Below are 24157 nucleotides of genomic sequence, written 5' to 3' on the forward strand. Positions count from 1 at the left end.
AAAATAAATTAATTAAAGGTCTACTAGAGAAGGAATCCTGTTCTCTTGTTCACTGGTACATTCTGAGTACTCAGAACGGTAACTGATGTGTAGTAAATGCTCAATAAATGTTGAATGAACAAATGAATGTCATCAAAGACCCAGGCTCTTTCTACCTGTCTATTCTCTCATTCTTAGCACACATGTCTGAGTCTTAAGCGAGAGAAATATCTTTAACTCTGTTCCTCTCAAGCATTTTGTATAACCTGCTTTATTTTGTTTTGGTAAGTAAGTAGGAATTTGAAAGCCCTAAGTGATTCTAAATGTACCAATAACTTTTCCTTAGCACAGTTCTCAAGAACAACTACTGACCACCTCTTGTTGAATCTGATACTTATTTTTCATCAGTTCCATTGCATCTTCCAACTTCTGTCTTCCTTCAGTGTCTCTGCTTCTCTCCATACCTCTTTTCGTGTACTTTTCTCACATTCTTTTCCTTTTTGTTCTGTATCCTTCCTTTATATATCTACAACCCTCTCTGACCTTAATTCTGAATTGATGACTATTTACAAATACTTTTTTTAATGGTTAATTGCTCTTTATTTTCATGTAACCCTTAAGAAGAAAAGTTTTACCATCTCTTTTTCTAGAATATCATTTTCCAAAATGGATTCCTCAGATTGCTAGTATGTGGTAGGGTGAAAAAAGGAAATCTGTTGTCAGTTGAGGTTTATAAATGTAGAGTGTAGCAAAGTTAAACCAGGTTTTTTTCCTGCAGTACTTCTCACAGCATTTAATATGCTGCTGTTCATTATAGGTCTTAAAGAAAGGAATATGTATGTAATATATTTCAAACTTTCTTGATTGTAGAACCAGTCGTTTTCATGGAATATTGTATGAGACTAGTATTCTGCAGAACTCACTTTAAAAAGCTATTTTAGAATATAAATAGTATTAGGTATTTCCATTTAGGTAGAAATATTAGAATATTTCTTAAAGGTTTGGGTACTAGATGTTTTGTCTTCCTGCTTGTTCATTTTACAAACATCTGAGTGCTTGCTATTTATCAGCTGTTGTGTGCACTCAGATGAACAACTTACACAGACTGCTTTAAGCAGTGCACAGTCTAAGTAACTAAATAACTCACCTAGAGTAGTACTGGAGAACTTCAGTGTTAAAATTGTAAGTAAAATTCCAGTGGGAAAATACCAACATTTCTTAAACTTACAGGATTAGTGTTCTACTGCATCTCTTTTATACCTTTATAAAGTAAGCCTCAAATACTTTTTAAAACCACAGTGTAGATTGCATTGTACATATCTATTAAATGCTCTGTTTCTGTTATAATGACTTCTTGTGTGGGCTGTTGACTTAAAGTGAAGTTTAATATGGTGTGTATTTTATTTAAATATACAAAAACAGAAGTTAACATTTAAGCAGCGATTAGTCATTTTAACCATTATATATAGTGTTTGACTTTAGAAAAGATTATCACTTTTTTTAGAAACTATTTTAGGCATACTTTATAATCTTGTAAAGAGATAGAAGTCATCACTGACTACATTTATGCTGCAGAAATAAAGGTATATTAACTGTTAGGTAAAATATTATAATTGAAATATTATTGCATGTTACTAATCTGGGGAAAGAGCAATTTTTTAAAAATGGGATTAGTTAAGTAATCAATGATCATCAAATAGTGAACCTTTTTTTTTTATGAAAGATTGGTAATTTATTATGAATGTCAGGGCTATACCTTTTCTAGTAAAGGAAAATTACTAAAGTTAGGCTAATAGTGATTTAATAATGATGTTTCTCTTTACTTTTTATTTTATGTGATGTCATATAAGGAAGACATTTATCAAAAATAGCAGAACCTTAAAAATAAAAATATTGAAGAAAATTTAGTCCTTGTCAAATAAGGACCAAAACTTACTTGATAATTAAAATCTGCTGCCAAGAAAAAAGAAATTGGTAGGCTGCTCTCCATTTTGGTAATGATGACAATTTAAAAAAAAAAAGTTTAACTGGACTACATAGTAATATATATATTACTAGAATATGTATAGTAATAACTGGAAATATAATGACCCACCGAAAGATAGCATTATTTGATAAATTTACCTATATACCCTTTTATAACTCTAATACTTCGCAGTGAGAAGTTTGATAAGTTATTTAACCTCTCCCCATTCCTACCCCCACCCCCACCATGTCTCTTTTTACATAATTATGAATTTTCAAAAGATGAACGAAAAGCTTTTTAATCATTAAATTGCTATAAGATTCTACATAATTAGAGTGAAGGCAAACTGATATGATAGGAGGCAAACAGAGGACATCTTTTTTTTTATTTTTTAATTTTTATTTTGTTGAAATAAGATTTAAAAGAAAATGGTACTGATAAATAAAGGAGCATTTTATTCTTAAATCTAGGTATCTTCAAAGAACAGTAAAGCATCCGACTTTACTACAGGATCCTGATTTAAGGCAGTTCTTGGAAAGTTCAGAGGTATTATTTCTACTTTAAATTTTTATATGTAAATGTTCTCATTTATGATTATCAGTGTAATAATTTGTATAAGAATAGGTGTTCAGTAAACAGTTGCATTAATAGATGGAATAAAGCAAAGATTTTTTTTTGTTTAATGCTTTAATTAGCTTTAATTACTTTAAATTACTAACAAAATATCTTCTTTGCGTTGATAATTGTAGGATGATCATTCCCTTTCTTGAAAAATTAAAACCAGATTTAAAAGAATGGCTTATAAATAGTCTAATTCTGAATTCCCTAAGTTGTTGCTTAGGCATTGTGTTGAAATAAGTTTATTCAGACCTCATTTTAGAGATAGTTGAATAATGTGTGTTTGTGTGTCTACATTCTAATCGTCTTATTAAGGTTTTGAGGTGCAAATTTATGATTTGAAAGAGCTTTAATTATAACCATGCTGCTCTTTATATTTGGCACATTTTATCCTCTAATTGTTACCGTTTGAGATTTGTTTTTAAATTTACTTGAACCCCAGAATTGTTAAAAAATTCAAAATCACACAGTCCTAACTAAACATAAGGAGATTTTTCTCAAGACTCTTCTTTTTTCCTTATAAACAGTTTATTTCTGCTAGCAAACAGGTGGCCAGTGTTAAAGTGCTTGGCAATTTCTTAATATATTTTGACAAACAGAGTGTTGTTCCATCTAAATGTAAACGTGCAGAAGAAAAACAAATGGAAAGTCTATTTTTTAAGTTTTCCTTTGAGAAGTAGTGTATTTGAGAAATTACATCTCACTATTGAAATGTATGAGAGTGAAGAAAATACAACCTCCTTTTTTTCTTTTTTCTTTTTTTTCGGGGCTGTGTGTGGGGGCAGTCCCTTCTGTGGCCAGTTAAACCTCCAGGCTTTTAACCGGTTTGTTTGCCCTTATTTGTCATTCAATTCCAGCTGCCTAGAGCAGTTAATACACAGGCTCTGAGTGGAGCAGGAATATTGAGGATGGTGAACAAGGCTGCCGACGCTGTCAACAAAATGACAATCAAGATGAATGAATCGGATGCCGTAAGAGCTGATTTTTTGACTTGAATAATGAGATGAATTAATGAGCCCAACAGTTGCATTTTAAAGCTGTACAAGTAGAAAATAGGATATTAATTTGCTTATTGAGTTTAGTTCTCAGCACATCAGTTGACCACCATGGTTATACATGGTTAATTTGTTGCTTTAAAACAAGGAATGTAGCTTGCTATTTATTGGTAACCTAATTTACAGTGGTTTGTTTTGGCTAAATTAGCTCCATTTTTCATTTTTTTCTTAGTGGTTCGAAGAAAAGCAGCAGCAATTTGAAAATCTGGATCAGCAACTTAGGAAACTTCATGCCAGTGTTGAAGCCTTGGTCTGTCATAGAAAAGGTTTGTTTGTCTTGTTATTTATATGTTTAACGCTGTAAGTTAATTCAGATATTTTATTTAAATTTTATTAAAAATGAACATTTTAAAGTTATGAATATTTTAAAGAGGATGTTTTCTGTTTCAACTTTGTTATTTAATGTTTTCTGTTCCATTTTATGTAACTTCTAGTTTAGAAGGAGAAAAATCTTGAACTTGTAAAAGTATATTTTGAATTTTGGATTAAAACTGATTAACTCTTTGTTAAACATGTTTAATGAATGAATGAAGATGTCTTATTGATAACTCTTATATAATTAAGGAATGAAATTCAAAAATGAATGATGAAATTTTTCTTTAAAATGTTAGTTTTGTACCTATATTTCATAGAGAACTCTGGAGTATTTTCTTCATTTTTCAAATACCATATTTAAAAACCTGGAGGGGGTGTTAAAAATTCATAGAAAATTTTAGTGGTAATTTTTTGATTCCATGGTGAGGTTTTTGGTTTTATTTTTGAAGAATACATGGCTTTTACAATCATCTTTCTAAAACAATAAATAATTTAGTATATGCCATTCCCAGCAATACATTGCAAAAAATAATTACAGAAAATCTACTGGTACATTTATTATTGAAAGTAACTTATAACAGTTTTTGCTATTTGTATTCTTTCTCTTAGGGAACATTTTATGGTTCTTTAAGAGAACTTTACATAATGCAGAGCAACAGAGCAATCCAAGCAATATAATAGTTAGTCCTTGACATCTGTTTTTCTTTATTTGATGTATCTGAAATAATCACATTGAAAAATCTTTTCAGAAATTCTTAATATTTCACTACGCATTGTTGTTGCACACAAAGAAGAAAAGAATAAGATTTATGTGAATTGCCTGTACAATTTTACTTTGCTTTCCTCCTGTGAGCTAAATAATATTCTTATCAAAAATTATAGACATTATTTTCAATAAATGTTTAAAGGCCAAATAATGTAGTATAAATCAATTGTGAGCGTTCCCAGTGCTTTCCATATGAAAAATATATTTTTTGTCTTTTTTAGGACTAGACAGAGAAACAGTGAGCACTTTAGGGGAGAAAGGGAAGGGAGATTATTATATTATTAAACATAGTTCATCCCCTGGGAATATAGGCAGTGGTTCTTTTAAATTTTCAGTAGAGCTCTGAGCAGTTAACATTTATCTGCCCAAGGCATTTTAATGACTGATTGTTGCATGTTAATTATTTTAAAATATTTGAGCAGTTTGTGAATAGATAAAATTTAGAACGACAGTAAAAAATCAATGCAATATTAAAAAATTTCACTAGTGAACACTGAAAGTGCATACTTTTTAATTTCAGAACTTTCAGCCAACACAGCTGCCTTTGCTAAAAGTGCTGCCATGTTAGGTAATTCTGAAGATCATACTGCACTGTCTAGAGCTTTGTCTCAGCTTGCAGAGGTTGAGGAGAAGATAGACCAGTTACATCAAGAACAAGCTTTTGCTGACTTTTATATGTTTTCAGAACTACTTAGTGACTACATTCGTCTTATTGCTGCAGTGAAAGTAAGCCTTATTTTGTAATCTTCCTTGAATTCTTCATACTTCAGTGTTTTGCTTATAAGAAGAATATGGTATCCTATTAGGCATGCATTTAAGTGTGTAAATTACATACTAGTAAGTATAAAATGGCTTCAAGATGATTATTCATAGCTTAATATGCTCTTCCCCTATGACTTAGACAGTACAATAGGCAGAATTGATGTTTTTAAGAGATCTAAGGATGCCAAATAAAATAAAACCATTACACACTTACTTATGTATTTATATATAGAAGTTTGCAGCCAACTGATAGCATTTGTTTACTCCTTCTAGCATAAGCTGAAACTACCCAGTGGATTCTGTTATCATTAGTAAAGTTATAATAAGAAGCAGGAAAAAACCAGAACTGATTATTGCATGAATATGTTTAACGGTGGCTTTGGCATGAATTTGGACTATAAGCAGACATTCTGTGTATATGTCACCATCTAATTATAGACAAGATGGGACTAGATTAGATAAAAAATTGTGTTACCTAGTGGTAATGTTTAAGGATGAACAGTCTTAAGTTTCTGAATAGTTAAGAAAGTAATCCCATTAACTAATGAAAATTAGTATTTTATAGATAACTCCAATATTCAGGTAATGAAACTGAACTGACTTATTTTATGTTACATGTTTTGGAATATACTTTTTAAGATCTTACGGTGTCTTTGAATTACTGTTAGGAACGTTAGTTCTCATGGCGTCCGGGGGAACTGGAAGTTTACATTGGATTCAAACATCTAGAAAGTTAAATTAGTATTTATAATCAGAACATTGATGCATTGCATATTATAGACGATTCTGTTCTCAGGCTAATGATGACAGTTATTACTAGAGGGTTCTTAGCATTTCAGAGTGGTACTTTCTTAGGTTTAGGTTTGTCTACATTACCAATTTTGTTTGTATTTATTCTTAGGTGTTACTCTTTCAGTTTTTATTGGAGTGTAGTTGATTTACAATGTTGTGTTAGTTTCAGGTGAACAGCAAAGTGAATCCGTTATACATATACATATATCCACTCTTTTCTTTTTTAGATTCTTTTCCCATATAGGCCATTACAGAGTATTGAGTAGAGTTCCCTGTACTATACAGCAGGTCTTACTACTTACCTATTTTATATATAGTAGTGTGTATATGTCAGTCCCAATCTCCCAGATTATCCCTTCACTCCCTTATCCCCTGGTAACTGTAAGTTTGTTTGCTACATCCATGACTCTACTGCTGTTTTGTAAATAAGTTCATTTGTACCCTTTTTTTTAGATTCCACGTATAAGCAATATCATATGATATTTGTCTTTCTGTGTCTGACTTACTTCACTCAGAATGACAATCTCTAGGTCCATCCATGTTGCTGCAAATAGCATTATTTTATGGCTGAGTAATATTCCACATCTTCTTTATCTGTTCCTCTGTTGATGGACATTTATGTTGTTAGATGTTACTCTTTATATTCCTGGCGGTTAATTTTTCTTTTCACCTATTTAAATATATTAATATAGATAGTTATCAGTTCATTTTATAGAGGCAACTTGTGATATACAGAAATTCAGTTTACAGATAATGGTTCCTGTTTCTCACCTGCTCTCACCTCATTCCAGAGCTCCCACTAGCATGAGAGCTATTATTAAAAAGTATAACACCTGCAAAAAACCTGTGGGTTCAGAAAGGGACACTAGGCACTGTCTGTGAGAAGTAGTACCTGCTGAGAAGAGCTAACCTGGGACAAGACTCCCTGACAGGGTTGGCCTCCCTGTGTGTTGGATGCTTATCCCTCAAAAACAGCTTTTCTCATACTGCCTCTGCCTTCTTACTGTTTTTTTACATTCCATGAAATTACAGTTATATCAGTGTTTCCCGGAATGTTTTCTACATAACACTGACACCGAAAGATGTGCCACAGTCAGCTGAGTTTTGGAGATAATGTATGCAGTATCCCTGTCTTGCAGATTCAGAGTGCATTTAAAAAGCTCAGGACTGTCTAGCAGTAAAAAAAGACATTTAACTTTATTTAATCCAGAGGCTTCCAAATTCATATGAACAGGAATTCTTTTCCACTTAATATATTTTTACATATATGCAACACACTTTGGGAAATACTGAATTAGTGATTCATTGACTAAAAGGAGAGTTAAAGAGCTATGGTCAAGTTATACCTTAAGATGAATTAAGCTCTTTCAGATTGATTTTCTACTGAAACTTAGCCCAGGTCAACTTCATAAAGGAGTTGAGAAATTATGGAGTAAGATGACAAGGCATTTTTTATGGTCTTTATTTTTTGTTTGTTTTTTATTTTAAACTAATTCATTTGTATTTGAAAGAGTAATACATGCACAGAATAATTCTAACAGCCCTAAAAGGGAAAATTTCTTTTTACTAAAACCTTTAGTTTCTCTTCCCTTGGTGAAATTCTGTTAGATGTCTTTACAGAATTAGCTGTGCACATTTATGAAGCTAATTTTCTCTTTGTTTTTCTTTCCTTCTTTCTTTCTGTTTCTTTGTCTCAGCCCCCTTCTCCTTCCCTTCATCTCTTCCTTCCTTCTTCAAAAAGGCACATATTATATCATGATTCTTTGCCTGCTTTTTTTTAACCCACTCTATTTTAAAAAGGTCTCTTTATCAACTTACGTAAATATATGTTGCATTCTTTTAAATGGTTGTATCATATTCCATCATTTAGTATATAGATGGACCTTGTATTATTTGATGAGTCCAATATTAAATATTAAGTATTTTGATAATAATTCTTTGGGCATAAAATTCCTAGAAGTAGAATTACTTGGCCAAAGGGTATATGAAGTTTAAATTTCAATAAACGTTGCCATATTACTGTCTGAAGAGGTTATACCTCTTTATACTCTCACACCAATATATGTGTTGCTTCTTCTCCCACCCAGTGGTGGTTTTTTTGTGTGTGTGTAAGTTTTAATTTCTTTAGTTATTGTGAATTTAAGCATGTTTACAAATGATAGGCCATTTGCACTTCTACGAATTGTTTATGTTTATGCCCAGTTTTATTTTTTGTCTTACTGATTTCTAATACCTGTTTAATACTATTTAATACTTAGCTCTTTCTTTTATCTGTATTGAGAGTACTTTTTAAAATGATGGTAATTTTGAAACTAGGAGTACTTTGGGAATTAGAATTTAGGGCCAAAGTAGGGGTACTGAGAACATGAGAAATTGGGGCCTTAAAGAAAGTGATGAAGTTCATCCACTCAGAATACTGCCCAGGCCTGGCCTTGTAGCCAGGGAACTCCTGTTTCCCTCTTTTGTATAGGCTCTGACATCTGGGACTCTATATTTTGGATAATACGGTTAGTTAGCTCACGTGTATTAAGTGGTAAACTCGTTAGATGCATTTTCATGTATTGGCCTTCTGTGAGCCACTAGAGGAGGGTCAGGGATTGAGGGTAATAGCTTTGAATGTTTTTAGCACTAGAATCTTCATAAGGAATTCTTACAGGGAATGCAGATCTATAAAATACATAAAATAATTTTTTTAAAAACCAGTAGATGGATTCCCCAAGGAGTTTAACATCTTCATCGTTTGGCTGTAAGTAATCAGCATCCTTTCAGGACTCCAGGAATCTAGGCAGCATACTTTCAGATTCACTGAATTAGAATATGGTATTAATTAAATTAAAATTGCAGCCTTAAATTTCCTGATTGGCCAGGAAAACTCCACAACTGCAACCTTGTCTAACCTAGATGAACTTGCATACAATTGCGTACCATAAATTGGTGGGGGGTGGGGGATGTCTAAAGTCAATCATCAGTGTAAATGTATCCCTCTTGTAGAAGAAGCTGGTTGTACCACAGTGGATTAGTATCTTGACATGCAGAGGCATACATTAAGTTATGATTTGATATTTGGGGATTGACATATATACACTAATATGTATAAAATAGATAAATAATGAGAACCTGCTGTATAGCTCAGGGAACTCCACTTCGCTGTACAGTAGAAACTAGCACAACATTGTAAAACAGCTATACCCCAATGGGAAAGAAAAAAAGATAGCATTTTTAGAAGATCAGGTATGGTTCTGATTCTTTTTTTCTTTTATATTCTGGTGTTACAAGGGTAGAAAACCAAGTGAAGAAAAAGTTCTTATGGAGTTGAGATTAATTTTTTTATCTAAAATAACCTGACTTTAGTAGCTTTGCCTTTACCATAGCTCCTATATCTGTACCACAGTGAACATGTGATTTTTGGAATATTATGAGATAATAAACCGGGCAGAGACCAAATTAGTTTAAGTTGGTGTATCACTGAAAAGGCCAGTTGATATATACTAAGAACTTAAGCAAATATTGAAATTAAAGGGCATTTTGGTTCGCTGTTGCACTGTATTGGTACATATTTTAAATAATCAAATTGTTATTGAACAGAGGAATTTATAAATGAAGAGCTGATATGGCCGTGTTCCTTTAAAGGAAAACTAGGCCTAAAGTCTTAAATTACTTTTAAAATTTGTGTATGTGTAGGGGGTGAGGCACAGGGATTGTTTGTTTGTTGTAAATAATAGTGACTTTTTGAATGTATTTGTGTTAGATGTATTACTTTTGTGATTTTGGCCCAAATTAATTTGGCTGAAGCAAAATCAGTTCATAATGAGAAATGTTTTAAGGAGAATGTAGTCTTTTAAACATAAAAAAAGCAAACAGAGAACAGTAAGACTACTGAGAGAAGAGAAATTATATGAGATGACAAATCTAGTAAAATGTATTTAAATGCCTATAGAGTGCGTTTAACTTACCAGTTTGCCTGGGATGTCTCGTCCTGGCTAATTAAAATGTGTACTGTCTTTAAGAACTCTGGATTTGGAGTTTTTAATATTCTTGCCCACATTTTCAAAATATGCTGTATGCTGTAAATACAGTCCGATTATGGTTTTTTTCTATTACTTAAGTTATTATTATTTGCACTTCTGGTAGAAATCTAAGAGTTAATCAACTACGTTTATATGTGTATGTTATCTAGAAGTAATCCATAATAGTACTTACTAATTATTAAACATCCTCTAGGTTAAGTCACCATGCATGCTATATACTTTTCATTTTATTCCTAGTCCATAAATCTAGATCTCATTTCACTGTTTTATATTTGGAAGAACTGTGGGTTATAGAAATTAAATGAATTTCCCCAAGATCATACAGTGACAAAACTAGTATTTGAATCCAAATTTGATTTGTTCCAAAGCCTACACCTTGAAATACACTATCTACGTGCTTTCTTCTTCATCAGGTTCCTATAACAGCATGTATTAATTTACTGTTTCTTGATCCAAAAGCTCTCTATTTGGAATAAATGAAAATAACACTGTTTCACCCATGTTATTAATGCTTGCTTCATTTGTTCAATTAATAAATACTAAAAAAAGTGAATATATCCCCAACATCAAGCTAGAAAAGGGATTATTGTTGTATTCCAGTCTGTCCATCAGTTTTTTTTTAATGAAATTTCTAATTAGTGTCTTACATTCATATTTCATTTTTTTCCTCCATTCACTTGCTCTTGCTCTACCAAACCCCTTGAAAGAAGTCATGGAGTTGGTTGAATTGTTCTGTTACGATCTTTTTGTCTATTTCTTCATTTAATTCTGCATACTAGATACATATATCCATTTGCGCTTTTTACCTTGTATAGGACTATCTCTCCCCCCGCCCCCGGCATTTTGTTATATCTTTACATTGTTTTGCCTTTTCTTTTATTTGCTATTGGTAATCTCTTCGACCACATTTTTACTTTACTTTCTGTTATCTTATGGCTTTTCACATTTCCTATTTTTAATTTTTTGGCGTATTTCCAACACTTAAATCTGCTTTTGATATTTTAGTAGGAAAACTTTCAATTGTAAATATGACACCAGCATTTTCCTATTAAATCTTTCTTCAAAGCATAAAACTCTGTTAGGAATCTTATTATAAGCCACATTTTAAACCCTAAAGGTGGGACTTCCCTGGTGGTCCATTGGTTAAGACTCTGCACTCTCAGTGCAGGGGGCATGGGTTTGATCCCCCTGGTATGGGAACTAAGAAAAAGAAAAAAACCCTAAAGGCTAGTGAAATGGATTTTATATGTAGTTTTGTTTTTTGTTTTTTTATTCTGAGCTCTTACATTTCATCCAATTACCAGGTTTTTGTTTTTAAGCAAATGAATATGGACCTCTATTTTCTTTGATATTGGCGTGTTTATTTTCAATATCTCATTATATTAGAGTAGTATATAAGTACTTGGTTTTATTGTTTTTCGTACTATAGCACTTCTAGTATTTTGGAAGTATTTCAGTGTTAATTCCCAGTAGTAATATTATGTCATTCACTTATAGGGTGTATTTGACCATCGAATGAAGTGCTGGCAGAAATGGGAAGACGCTCAAATTACTTTGCTCAAAAAACGTGAAACTGAAGCAAAAATGATGGTTGCTAACAAACCAGATAAAATACAGCAAGCTAAAAATGAAATAAGAGAGGTGATTAATACAAAATGCTTTATTTATCTCTTTACCCAAATTTTCCATGACTCATTCATATATGCATAATTTTTCATAAATTTTTTTCTGAACCATTCAACACTTAGCTATTTCTTCATAACTTATGAACTGTTTTATAATTACTTTAACATTTTGATCATCATTAAAATCTCCAGATCCCTTTGTTACTTTCACATAATTATGGAATGGATAAAGAAACATACAAGGAAAAGATTTAAATTAACTTTGAATTAATGATCACACATTTCTTTTGAGATGGTTAATTTGATTTCAGATAATTACTTATTTTGTGTCTAAAACTGGTTTTAGAGATAGACTTGTCCCACATGTAGCTGTCCAGGCGACATTATCCCCCATATATATGTATTATATATGGTATTTTAGTAAATTTGTATAAGTTTATTATAATTTATACACTTTTTTTGCCATGCTTCAATAAGGAAATTGAAGAGGTAGGACAACCTTTATATTACTTAAAGTAAATGTACCTGCTCTTTGAAGAGTATGTACCAGTGTTTTGGTTACATAGTGGGAAAATATCATTTCATTGCTTAAGTCTTCATTTATTTTATTTTAGCTGTTCCATTGGTCACTAATCACAACGTTCATTGTTTCTGTAGTGAATTTAATGTTTACCGATAGGTGTTCAGTAGACCATAATTGCACAATTTTTTTTTAATCTGTACATTTCACCATTACAAAAATGTTTTTTAAATGTTTGTCATATAATTTTTCTAATTAATTATTTCCATGGGCATATAAATTGTGATGAACATGTATTCTTGAAATTAGCCAGTAGTATTGATATATTTTGAAATAATTTAAAGGCATATAAAGAAATGAGAAAATTACACTGTAACACTGCTAAATTATTTGATGGTGAATTTTATACTCAAAATCTTTTCATTTAAATTAAGGTGTGGAGACTGTAGTTCATTAAGCACTAGAATATCCTAATCGTAAGTCTGACAGTAAAATATTAATGGAAATTAAGCTGATGTGCATTTCCACTACTGAAAAGTTACATACAAGTTTGAATGATGCCAAACTGGGCTTTGCCAATATTGAGCTTTCAGGATTTTTAGGCACTGCATTATAAATCAAATGAGTGGTCATGACAGCTAGTTCTATAAATTTTTCCCAGACAAGATTAAAAAATTTGTACCTTTTTGTTTGTTTTTGTCAGTGGGAGGCAAAAGTGCAACAAGGAGAAAGAGATTTTGAACAGATCTCTAAAACAATTCGAAAAGAAGTGGGAAGATTTGAGGCAAGTATAATAATTTCACACTTTTCTTAACAACTTGGTCACATTTTGCCACAATATCATGGTAAAATCAAGTTTGGTTTTGTACTAATGGACCTTTTTTTCCCCATGTATTGTACTTTAACAGAAACAACGAGTGAAAGATTTTAAAACTGTTATTATCAAGTACTTAGAATCATTAGTACAAACACAGCAACAGGTAAGGTAATTTTTTATAACTTAAAAACTTCTAGAATTTGTTTTTGATATGCTTTTTTATTTTAAAGATGATAATCAATGAAATGAGAAGTAATTACTTGAGAAGTAATTACTTGAGAAGTAATTACTTGAGAAGTAATTACTTGAGAAGTAATAAATGGAGTAGAGAAAACCAAAGACAGCAAAGGAAGAATGGTAGTAAAAGTAATTGGAAATTCTCGGGTCCTTTTTGCCCCTACTGCTAACCTCTAGGAAAGATACATTTTTCCCAGTTTTAGAATATGAGAAACACTCTGGACTACTTTTCCCTTTTTCTCAGTCGTCCCAGTTTTACTTCCCTATTGATCATAGCTGTTTGAGTACATTCTTGTAGTAAGTTCTTCTCTTCCATACCAGCTAGAACTTAAACTAAAAACTAAATTTTAAAGGTTTTTTAAAAAATGTTGTCTTGATTTTTCCTTTAGTTTGTGTGGGTTTGGTGTTGATTGTATACCGCAAGTGGCATTTGTCTCCTTAAATAGAGAAAACCATGGATTTTAATGTTATATTAAAGAAAAGTCTGTAACAAGATAATATCAGAGGTTTGTTCCTGTGTATTTTAATATAAATTTGAGTAATAGATCAAATTATTTAATATCTTGAATAGAAGGATTTCTTCCTCCAATTCTTTTTAAACCATATAATATCAATAGATTAAATTTTTAAATTAGGTGATAATATTATATCTTCAAATTATATTTGTTTTTTATTTTAAATACTTAGTTCATAAAGTCAGATTCTTTAAATATAAAAAGAAATCAGGGGCTTCCCTGGTGATGCAGTGGTTAAGAATCCACCTGCCAGTGCAGGGGGCGTGGGTTCGAGCCCTGGTCCGGAAAGATCCCACATGCTGCGGTAGCAACTGGGCCTGTGCACCACAGCTGCTGAGCCTGCGCTCTGGGGCCCGCGAGCCACAGCTGCTGAACCCTGTGCACCTAGACCCCGTGCTCCGCAACAAGAGAAACCACGGCAATGAGAGGCCCACGCACTGCAACAAAGAGTGGCCCCACTGGCTGCAACTGGAGACGGCCCACGCACAGAGCAAAGACCCAACTCATCCAAAAATAAATTTTAAAAAAATTTTTTAAATGAATAAATAAAGCAACTATCTGTAAAAAAAAAAAAAAAAGGTTATATAAGCTTGTTTTTAAAGGAATTGTTTTAAACTTAATGTTAAACTTCATGTTAGTTTATACGTCAGTCTATTCTGTTCTATTCTGTTCTCTGGACTCTGGTCTATCCAGGAAAGACTGGCAGCTAATTCCTTCCAGTCTCTTTTACATTTGCTTGGATATTTTCTTTTCTTCCTCCTTTTCTCATTGTTTTTGGCTAGCAATAACAAAATGTGAATATCCTCTGAATTAGGAGATGTTATCACTTTATATTGGAAAAGCTCATTGCAGTTTTATTATTTAAGGTAATCTTATTTAACTTATACTAACAAACTGTTCCTATATATACAATTCATAAAGAAATCTTTAAGTTTTTCAGTATTAAAAAATTTTTTTTCTTACATCAAAAACTAAAATTACCCAGGAGTAATTAATATTTTAAAATAATATATGAATTATATTGACAGACTTAATATAAGGGAATTTAGATGATCCCTCTAAGAACCAGACTTTAGTAAATGTTAATCATTGTTAGCTATTTGTATAGATTTTTTTTAAATGCTTCACAGGATATATTATTATAAACGACAAAAAGATTATGAGAATGTCTTTTATTTTTTGTTATCATCCACAGCTGATAAAATACTGGGAGGCATTTCTACCTGAGGCCAAAGCCATTGCCTAGCAAGAAGGTTATTCCTGTTAAGAAGATCTTGGATGCTTGTTCCAGTTATGCAGAATTCCATAGTGAAATCATCTAAAACCATCTAAATAAACCACTATATATTTTATGAATTACATGTGGTTTTTTATAAATATATATTCTGACATTTTATTACAAGCTGCATGTCCTGACCCTCTTTGAATTAAGTGGACTGTGGCATGACGTTCTGCAATACTTTGCTGAATTGAACACTATTGTGTCTTAAATACTTGCACTAAAAAGTGCACTGCAAGGCCAGAAAATTTTACAATATTTTTTTCTTTACAATATGTTCTGTAGTGTGTTCGCCCTCTTTATGAAGTGAATTATCAGTGCATTGATTAATGTTCACTTATACATTCCTGTACGGAAATGATGATTTTGTGATTACAGTAATAAAATGATATTCCTTGTGAAGTATTAGTAACAGATTATTTGGGTATGTAAACATATTAGGGATCTTTTAAAAGCATTTTAATAGGAAGAAACTTTTTCTTTTAGATGTATATAGGTGATGCTATGATCACTAATTTTTTTAATTCACAAAAAAACTGAACTCTTTCATTATTAAATGATTCAATGAAGGAAGGTTAATTAAGTTTTTTTATCTCTTGGTTCAACTTTGGGGAGTGCTCTTGTCTTGAGTAAGGGAGTAAATAATTGTGTTTGCTTGTTTTTATCCATTCCTATTATAAGTGCCCAACTTAAGAATTAGGAAAAAGTAGATGTTTCTGTTACAGGTCCTGTGGATTTTGTTCATTTTCTATTATCTTCAAAGTCCAAGACTTTGCATATATTTAATTTATTCCTTGCCTTTCCTTTGTTTTTTGTTTTAAACTAAAAGTAGATCATCTGTGGTTATCATTGACAAAGAATAGTGCCATGCTAAAATACCCTGTGATTTGATGAATAACCAAGGATAGTGCAAAGGAAATTTGAAGTAAAATGAAATTTGTCTTTGGCAGCCATCTCACCTATTTCTGTATCCTGTTTAGATGGCAATTATATAACCCTTAATGTTGATGAAAGTTTAGTTGTAACTGGGATCAGTTATTTCCATTTTTTAAAAAGTATTCTTAAAGATGCCCCTCTTCTCAGGCTTAACAACTGTATCTCCCTTCCAGAAGAGTAGAATGTTTTATGTGTAACTGAGTCCTTTCTAGCAGCGCACTGGATACAATTAATATATCAGAGTATCCTCAGGATATGTTTGCTTCCACTTATTTTAGTTGAAATTTTAGGCCTACTGTAGGTGTTGTTCATATTTATGATCCTGGTACCCAGAAGAATGCTTGATACATAATAGGGAATAATAAAGACTTGATGAATTGAACAGGAAAAAAAAAAATCCTGAGTGATGCAAAATAATGTTTGCTGTCTTGAGAAGAAGGAGAAATTGAAGCAGAAATAGTATAGTCTTCTGTTGTTGCTTCTGTTGGAGGTAACTTAGATACGTTTAAGAAATGAGTAATTCCTATTAATATGTATCAGATCCTATCTTGTTGTCCTGTTAATACTGAGAAAAAATATAGGCTTACTGGGAAGATGAGCTAGTATTAGGTACATAGGTTATGCTTACACATAGGATAATTTAGTTATTCAAGCCCAAATCATCCATTCTGCTGTGGTACATGTGTAATAACAGTCAGTACCTCCAAATAAAATAATAAATATTTTCAGACTTGATCAAGCTGAAGAGAGTAACAGACCTGAATCCATTCCAGATTTCATTCCCCTTAACAACCTTTACTAAAAGATAAAGAGGCTGTTGGAAATTTCAAGTATATTATATGAACTTCTGATACCTGTGTACATTTTAACAGGATTTACTTGCTTCAACACTACACCTATCTCCACCCATCAACCTTCACATCTCTTATTCATCTTACTAGAATACTTTCATTCCAAATAAATAGAACAACAAGAGCATTAATAGTGCTGATAACATAATCTTTTAGTTATAAAGGTCTGAATTTTAATTTTTTTTTTCTTTAACCGGATAAAAGTTAAAGAAGGACTAAGGCAGCATAGTACAGTGGAACAAGCTGAACTTGGAGTCAACATACTTGTGTTCAGTCTCTTATCACTCAGTAGCTGTGTGACACATCTATAAAACAATATAAAACTGATTCCTGAAGTGCCTTTCTACTTTAAAATATGTTGTTTAAAATATCAAACTTCAGTATAAATATTCTATTAGAGAATCAAATCCTAATCAAAACCACCTTCTATTAATAAAGTAAAACAAGGCTAAAGCAAAATAAATGTGTGTAAAAATATGATTTCTAAAATGTAAAGTAAGTTTTTTTATTGTATTTTTTGATGAGGTTTTTTCAACTATTCATCTTGTTTTATACATATATATATTTATACTAGTGTCAAAATACCCTGGTTTCATTGTTGCTGTTCTTTAAGCCTTTTTATTTTATTATTCAGATATAGCAAAGTTTTAACAAATTCCTTGTACAAATTGTTTCATAAGTGGTTTTTAAATATAAAATAAATAAGCCTCTTAATAAATCAGGTTTCTTTAAAGGAAGGAAATCAGATGAGTAAAGAAGGAAGATGATTATATCCCTTTAAAAAATATTTCTTGATGCCTAAGGGAATTATAAAGACTCTTTTTTTTTTCCCTAAAGCATGTGACTAGTTATAAAGCTAAATGTCTACTTCACTTTCTTGTTATGGCTCCCTGCATGGATAGTCATGTGATTAACAAGAGTCAGAACTATATAGGATGAGCAAAATTCATCCTGTTTTAAAGGAAGGAAGGTCGAAGGTCGCTGGTAGGAGAGAAGATAACAGCTCGAAAAAGGAAGTGCAGTCACTAGCTTGAGATCTTTGGTTGCATTTCCATATCCACTAGCAGGAAATGTATATGTTACACTGTCTTTCTTTGTGATGGAGTCTCTTTCAAAGTATTGAAAAAAAGAATAGAATCACCATCACTTATCCAAAATCCGGAATCAAATAAGTTTCATTTCTAATCCTCATAGTGAAGGATGTAGTTTCAAGTAATAATGAAGGTAAATGGTTGGCCAGACACAGAAACAGCAAGAAGAGGGGAATTAAAAGAGTAGTATTAAAATTGTTGCTTACTCTGCCTTTGTAATCAAGGCCATGAAGAGATGTCATGGCGATCTGTGGATGTGGTCCTTAGAGTTTAGACCAATGGAAATATAACATGAGCCACATACGTAATATAAAATTTTTCTATAGCCAGATTTTAAAGAGTAAAAGAAACAGGTAAAATTAATTTTAATTTTTAACCCAGTAGCTCCAAAATATTTTAACATGTAATCCAATATATTAAAAATTACTGTGATATTTTAGTCTTTTTTGTACTAAGTCTTCAATATCCAGTGTGTATTTTACACTTTCATCATATATGTGTTCGGACTAGCCACATTTTAAGTGATCAGTTGTCACATGTGGCTACTGGCTATGATTTTGGACAGTGCAGATGTAGACAATGCCGTGGAACTGGAAATGGGGAGTGAATCCAACAGCTGTTTGTTATTTACCATCCCAAATCCTGTGAAGAATTCAAAACTAAATAAAAGGGACTAGTAGGTGTTGCTCTCAAAAGCAAGTACAAAAAAAAAAAAGCAAGTACAATTCAGGTGCAAGACTTTATAGCACAGTGCTCTGCAAGCAGTGGTCACTCAGTATCTACTGTGAACAAGTGGTAGTGCTTTATTGCCTGATGGAAACATAGAGACTATAGTACAACTTCCTTATTTTACAGATAAGCAAATTCAGAGCTTAAGTCATTATGATCTGATTTTTCCTCTTAAATCTGTTAATCGTCTGTGAACATTCTTCCTTGAAAATGTATGATAAACTTTTTGAGATTCCTCTTCTAATCATTAACATAGAATTCTAGGAAGTCCTTTGGTATACAGAGAATTTATTTCTTCAAACTGTTACTTCAGAAGTGGCTAAGAATAGAAGATTATACAAAACAGGAAAGTTATGGCTTGCTCTAATCTTTTAATGCACATGAAGAAATTAAAAATCCTCATCTTCCTTTCTCTTGTCACATAGTCTTTTTTTAATTCTCAAAAAATTGAATATTTTAAAGTATTTTTCTTAATTAACTGGGTCAAATGGAAACTTTGTAATTAAGGACAATTAAGGTGAAGCTGCCCCCGTGTTAATAAACAAAACTATTTTTTTTAAGACCAGTTAATGGGATAAACTGCCTTAAGGGACTACTTTGAGAAAAAGTTCTATTTAAAATTTATATATATGTAACTGTTTAAAAAATCAGACAGAGTTTAACAAAACTGAACAATAAATTGCTACCTTATTGCTTCCATAGTCAAGTCTCGAGTTATCTTGATTTTAACCTGTATTTATTTCCTAGATCTTTATTTCAACTCTTCTCACTATATGTGTGTATAAGTGTGTGTGGATTTATGTGTGCACATAAATGTGCATGTTTATGCATGACAGGAGGCTTTTTAACCAACCTTATTTTCTAAATTTCAGTTAAAAATGTTTCTCAGCCTCTTGTAACTGGGACAAAGCAAAATGCTTATGTTTTCAGTTACGTTGCTTAGGTGTCATTTTTTTGCCAAGACCAACTTGAGTTGATTATGTTTCTGAAATCTGTTCCCTTTTCATTTCTACTTTTTCTCTCCACAAGATCTTGTGATCGTGATAAAGTCCAAATTATCCAGAATCTGGTTTCAAACCACTTTTCCTGTCTTGATCCTACCCCCTTGCCTTCACCCACCCTTGGCTCTAATCAGATGATGCCCCTGTCTTGTGAGCATGCTCTGTCCTTTTCTGGCTCAGTGCTGTTGATGTTACCTTGTCTGAGTTATCTTTTTCCCCTTTACCAGCAATTGGTTAAATCCTATCCAGTCTTTAAAGTCCACATCTTCCATATATCCTTTTTAGTCTCCTAACTAGAAGGAAGCAAGGAACCTGTGGGTTTCTCAGCTGGACTCTAGTACTTGGCACCTTTCAGATTGGGCTTACCAATGTCTACCTTGCATTATAGCTGTCTTTCTGCTTTGAGGAGTCTGTATGCTTCTTGAGGAATGACTATGCCCTTGTTACTTCTTGTAAAACCTAGTATGGTACAGCCAAGAGAGTGTAATGGGGTGATTAAAAATACAGTTATGCATCTGCCTGACAGTTTGAACCCTGGCTCAAGAATCTACATCATTGACTTTGAGCAAGTTATTTTTCTCTAAAACTTAGTTTCCTTATTTGTAAAATAGAAAGTAATAATAGTACTGTTCAGGTGCTCCTTCAGGGGATTAAGCTGATTGATGTGAATTTCTCAGCAATAGCATGTGCTTAATAAATATTAGCTATTATGCATCCAGTAAGTGTTTACTGAATACTTAGTCTGAACAAAGTACCTGCATTTTGATTATTTTACCAGTCTTTATGGCTTCTTCAAAGCCATGGGTGTATATTTGACTGGGGTCTAGTTGGGCTTACCAGAAGGGTTCCTTCTAAGAACAGTCTGCCCCTGAGACCTGCTCTTAGAGCCCTGAGCCCGGAGGTGGAGGGGAAGAATGCTTGCAGTCAAAATCCGTTTTTATTCAGCCAGCAAAAGTTTAGAACTGCCCCCCACTACAAAGATACTCTAGTTAAATGAGCCTTGTCAGAAACCTAGAGACCTTTAAAGAAGCTTGGGGACAAAGGAAAGAAGGGTGAGATAGAAATGTAGCAATTGCTTAGGGAAAGAAGTTTGTTTCCACACAGAAACACATGTAAGAAGCTTGAATATGCTGCAGACTAAGGGAAGTAGTAATCAATGAAGAAAAAACATGGAGAATAAAAAGATCATGACAGCAATTGATGGAACAGCAATCATACAGCCAACTGATGGTGAGGGCCTGACACTGCAATGGAAGTAGGAAAAGATACTTTAGGGAGATGGAAATAAGAATGGACAAGCGTCACTCATTCCTTCATTCACTCATTCAGTACATATTTGTTCAGTCTCAACTGTGTCAGGCACTGAAGCAATGGATTGGGTATCAGGAAAGAACAAGAAAGTTGTCTAGGATAATGCCCCGATTTCTGGCTTTGATGACTTAGGATACTGCTGCTTTGATTAACTGAGATAATATAGGAGGTACAGATTTGCAGAAAGTTATACAGGCATGTTGTAGTTTTAATTGAAGTATAGTTGATTTACAATGTTGTGTTTCTGCTGTACAGCAAAGTGATTCAGTTATATATAGTCTTTTGTATTCTTTTCCATTATGGTTTATCACAGGATATATCACAGGATATATCACAGGAATATAGTTCCTTGTGCTATACAGTAGGACCTTGTTGTTTATCAATTCCGTATGTAATAGTTTGCATCTGCTAATCCCAGCCTCCCCCCATGTTGTTTTTGATGTACCTTTGGACATTCAAGATGAAAATGTATGAAAACATAGGCAGGGCTAGGTATTGCACCATCAACTTAGAAATGTGAACATGCTCGATCCCTTAAAACCATGATTGTTAATGAATGCCTTCTCAGAGAACAAATAGAATGTGATCAGCCTACTGAGGACAAAATTCCACGTACAACTAACATCTAAGGGAAGAATGGAAGTGAAGAAGTCAAGTAGATGGAAGGAGCCTCAGGAAAAAAGTGTGGATGTTTCTTCATCCAAGCAAAAAGGAAGGGAAAGAGATATTTGGAAACAATGCCTGAATGCTTTTATTTTCTTAGTGAAATAGAAAATTAAGCCATCATCAGGGAATGATACCAGCAAAAAAGCCAAAGAAGAGATTGGGGGCCAAAGAAAAATGGTAGATGTTTAGAAAACACAAAGAAAAATGGTAGATGTTTGAAAACAAATCGAGAAGGGTAAGAGGGCTATGGATGAGTACTGACTTTCAAATAAGTTTGGAAATCAGGAATTTAAAATGAAGCCAAGGGATTTCCCTGGTGGTCCAAGGGGTAAGACACTGTGCCCCCAATGCAGGGGGTCCAGGTTGGATCCCTGGTTGGGGAACTAGATCCCGCATGCTGCAACTAAGAGTCCACATGCCACAACTAAGAAGTCTGCATGCCACAACTAAGAAGTCTGCATGCCACAACTAAAGATCCCATGTGCTGTAACTAAGACTTGGTGCCGCCAAAAATAAATATTTTAAATAATAAAATGAAGCCAACCAAGGGACTTCTGTGGTGGTCCAGTGGTTAAGACTCCACACTCCCAATGCAGGGGCCCAGGTTCGATCCCTGATCAGGGAACTAGATCCCACATGCCACAACTAAAAAAGATCCCACATGCGGCAATGAAGATCCTGTGTGCCACAACTAAGACCCAGCACAGCCAAATAAATAAATATTTTAAAATAAATAAAATGAAGCCAAACAAAGAAAGTATCATTTTTTTTCAGCCATGAAAAAGTAGGACTTAAAACAGATTGTTGGATTCATTCAAGATTAGGGATTGTTGGTGTGTGTGAGAAAAGTCAAGGGGGAAGGGATTTTGAAATAATTTAAATGACTAAAAGGAGATGAAGGCAAATGAGGTGACAGGCACAAATTGGGGAATGTAGATGTGGTGAGGTGAAAGAATCGTTTTTCTGGTAATGAGGAAATAAGAATGAAGAAAGTGGTCAAAGGAGGAAACCTAAGTTTCAGAAATGACATTAATATTTAGTGTATTGCCACTTTTTTAAAAGAATAACTATCAATATGACAACTGCGTAGAGCTCTTTCGTAGTGCAATGAAGCTAATTTCTGCGGATTCCTTTAATTTACTTTTTGATTTGCTAAAGTATTGAAAGCTTTTTGCATATCAGCAGATAAAACTCGACTTTAATCTTCTGATTTTTAGATTAATGTTTATCTCATCAAATCACTACATGGACATAGTCTGAAAACTAAACTAGCATTGGAAAGGCTAATTAATAAAATACAGTGTTTCTGTGCCCCACAAACTGCAATTTCCCCAGTCCTTTTCCTCAAAGATAACCTCTTTCTACTCTTAGCTGTTTCTTCTGCCATTTAAATACTTCACATTTCTAAGTAAAATACATATCCTGCTATCATTTGAATCACCAATTTTAGACATCATCCACTTATCTTTTTTATGGGAAATGAGAGTTTATTTCTCTTAGTCTGCCATCCGTCTGCTTCATACACTCATCTCCCACTTCCAATGCAGTCAAAATTTTTGGTTAAATCAGTAATCAATATTTGCATTTTTATGCCTTTACAAATATTGTTCACTGCTGAGAGTGATAGTATATTTAATCGTGATTTTCTTCCTTTTTTAAAAAATAAACTTTATTTTTAGAACAATATTAAATTTACAGAAAAAGTGTGAAGGTAGTACATACAGAGTTACCATATACTCTATACCTAGTTTCCCTTATTATTAACATATTAGTATAGTACATTTGTTATATAATTAATGAACCAATACGGTTACATTATTATCAGCTAGAGTCCATAGTTAATTCAGATTCCCTTTGTTTTTACCTAATGTCCTTTTCCTCTTCCAGAATTCCATCCAAAAGACGACATTACATTTAGTTGTCATGTCTCCTGCTCCTCTTGGTTGTAACAGTTTCTCAGAGTTTCCTTTTTTTCAATGACTTTCCTATTTTTTTTCCCTGAGGTAGAACATGCCTTGATTTTTTTCATTTGGTTGGTGCTGTTTTTTTTTTAATCTTGCTAATTTTTTCCATGTCTTCCTACAGTCTCTTAGTACATTTCCCACAAGATCACTCAGATCAGGTAATTTAACAATTCCAATTGCTTTCCTTAGGACTCTCTCTGCTGAGGACTTCTGCTTTCTCTGAACTGGTGCTCTGGGTCTGTTGTGTCTCTGGATTTGCCTTGCTCTCAGCTGTGGAATTGACCTTACATTTCTCCTGGGATCCATTCCCTATATCCTGGGTTTCATGCCTTCC

At 32.9% G+C, this 24157-nt stretch overlaps 1 protein-coding gene across 1 annotated transcript in view; it reads left to right on the plus strand.

The window, feature by feature from the left end:
• The window catches only part of SNX2 (sorting nexin 2), a 53558-nt gene extending 37855 nt beyond the window's left edge, over positions 1-15703 (plus strand). The window contains exons 8-15 of the mRNA XM_082650549.1: positions 2416-2491; positions 3421-3534; positions 3791-3884; positions 5220-5425; positions 11779-11922; positions 13130-13210; positions 13335-13406; positions 15191-15703. Coding sequence (XP_082506675.1) covers positions 2416-2491; positions 3421-3534; positions 3791-3884; positions 5220-5425; positions 11779-11922; positions 13130-13210; positions 13335-13406; positions 15191-15241 — 838 coding nt within the window. The 3' untranslated portion in view covers positions 15242-15703. The remainder of the gene's footprint in view (positions 1-2415; positions 2492-3420; positions 3535-3790; positions 3885-5219; positions 5426-11778; positions 11923-13129; positions 13211-13334; positions 13407-15190) is intronic.
• Positions 15704-24157: the final 8454 nt, after the last annotated feature.

Source organism: Grampus griseus (genome assembly GCF_964374135.1).
Source record: "Grampus griseus genome assembly, chromosome: 3".
Classification (NCBI taxonomy): Eukaryota; Metazoa; Chordata; class Mammalia; order Artiodactyla; family Delphinidae; genus Grampus; species Grampus griseus.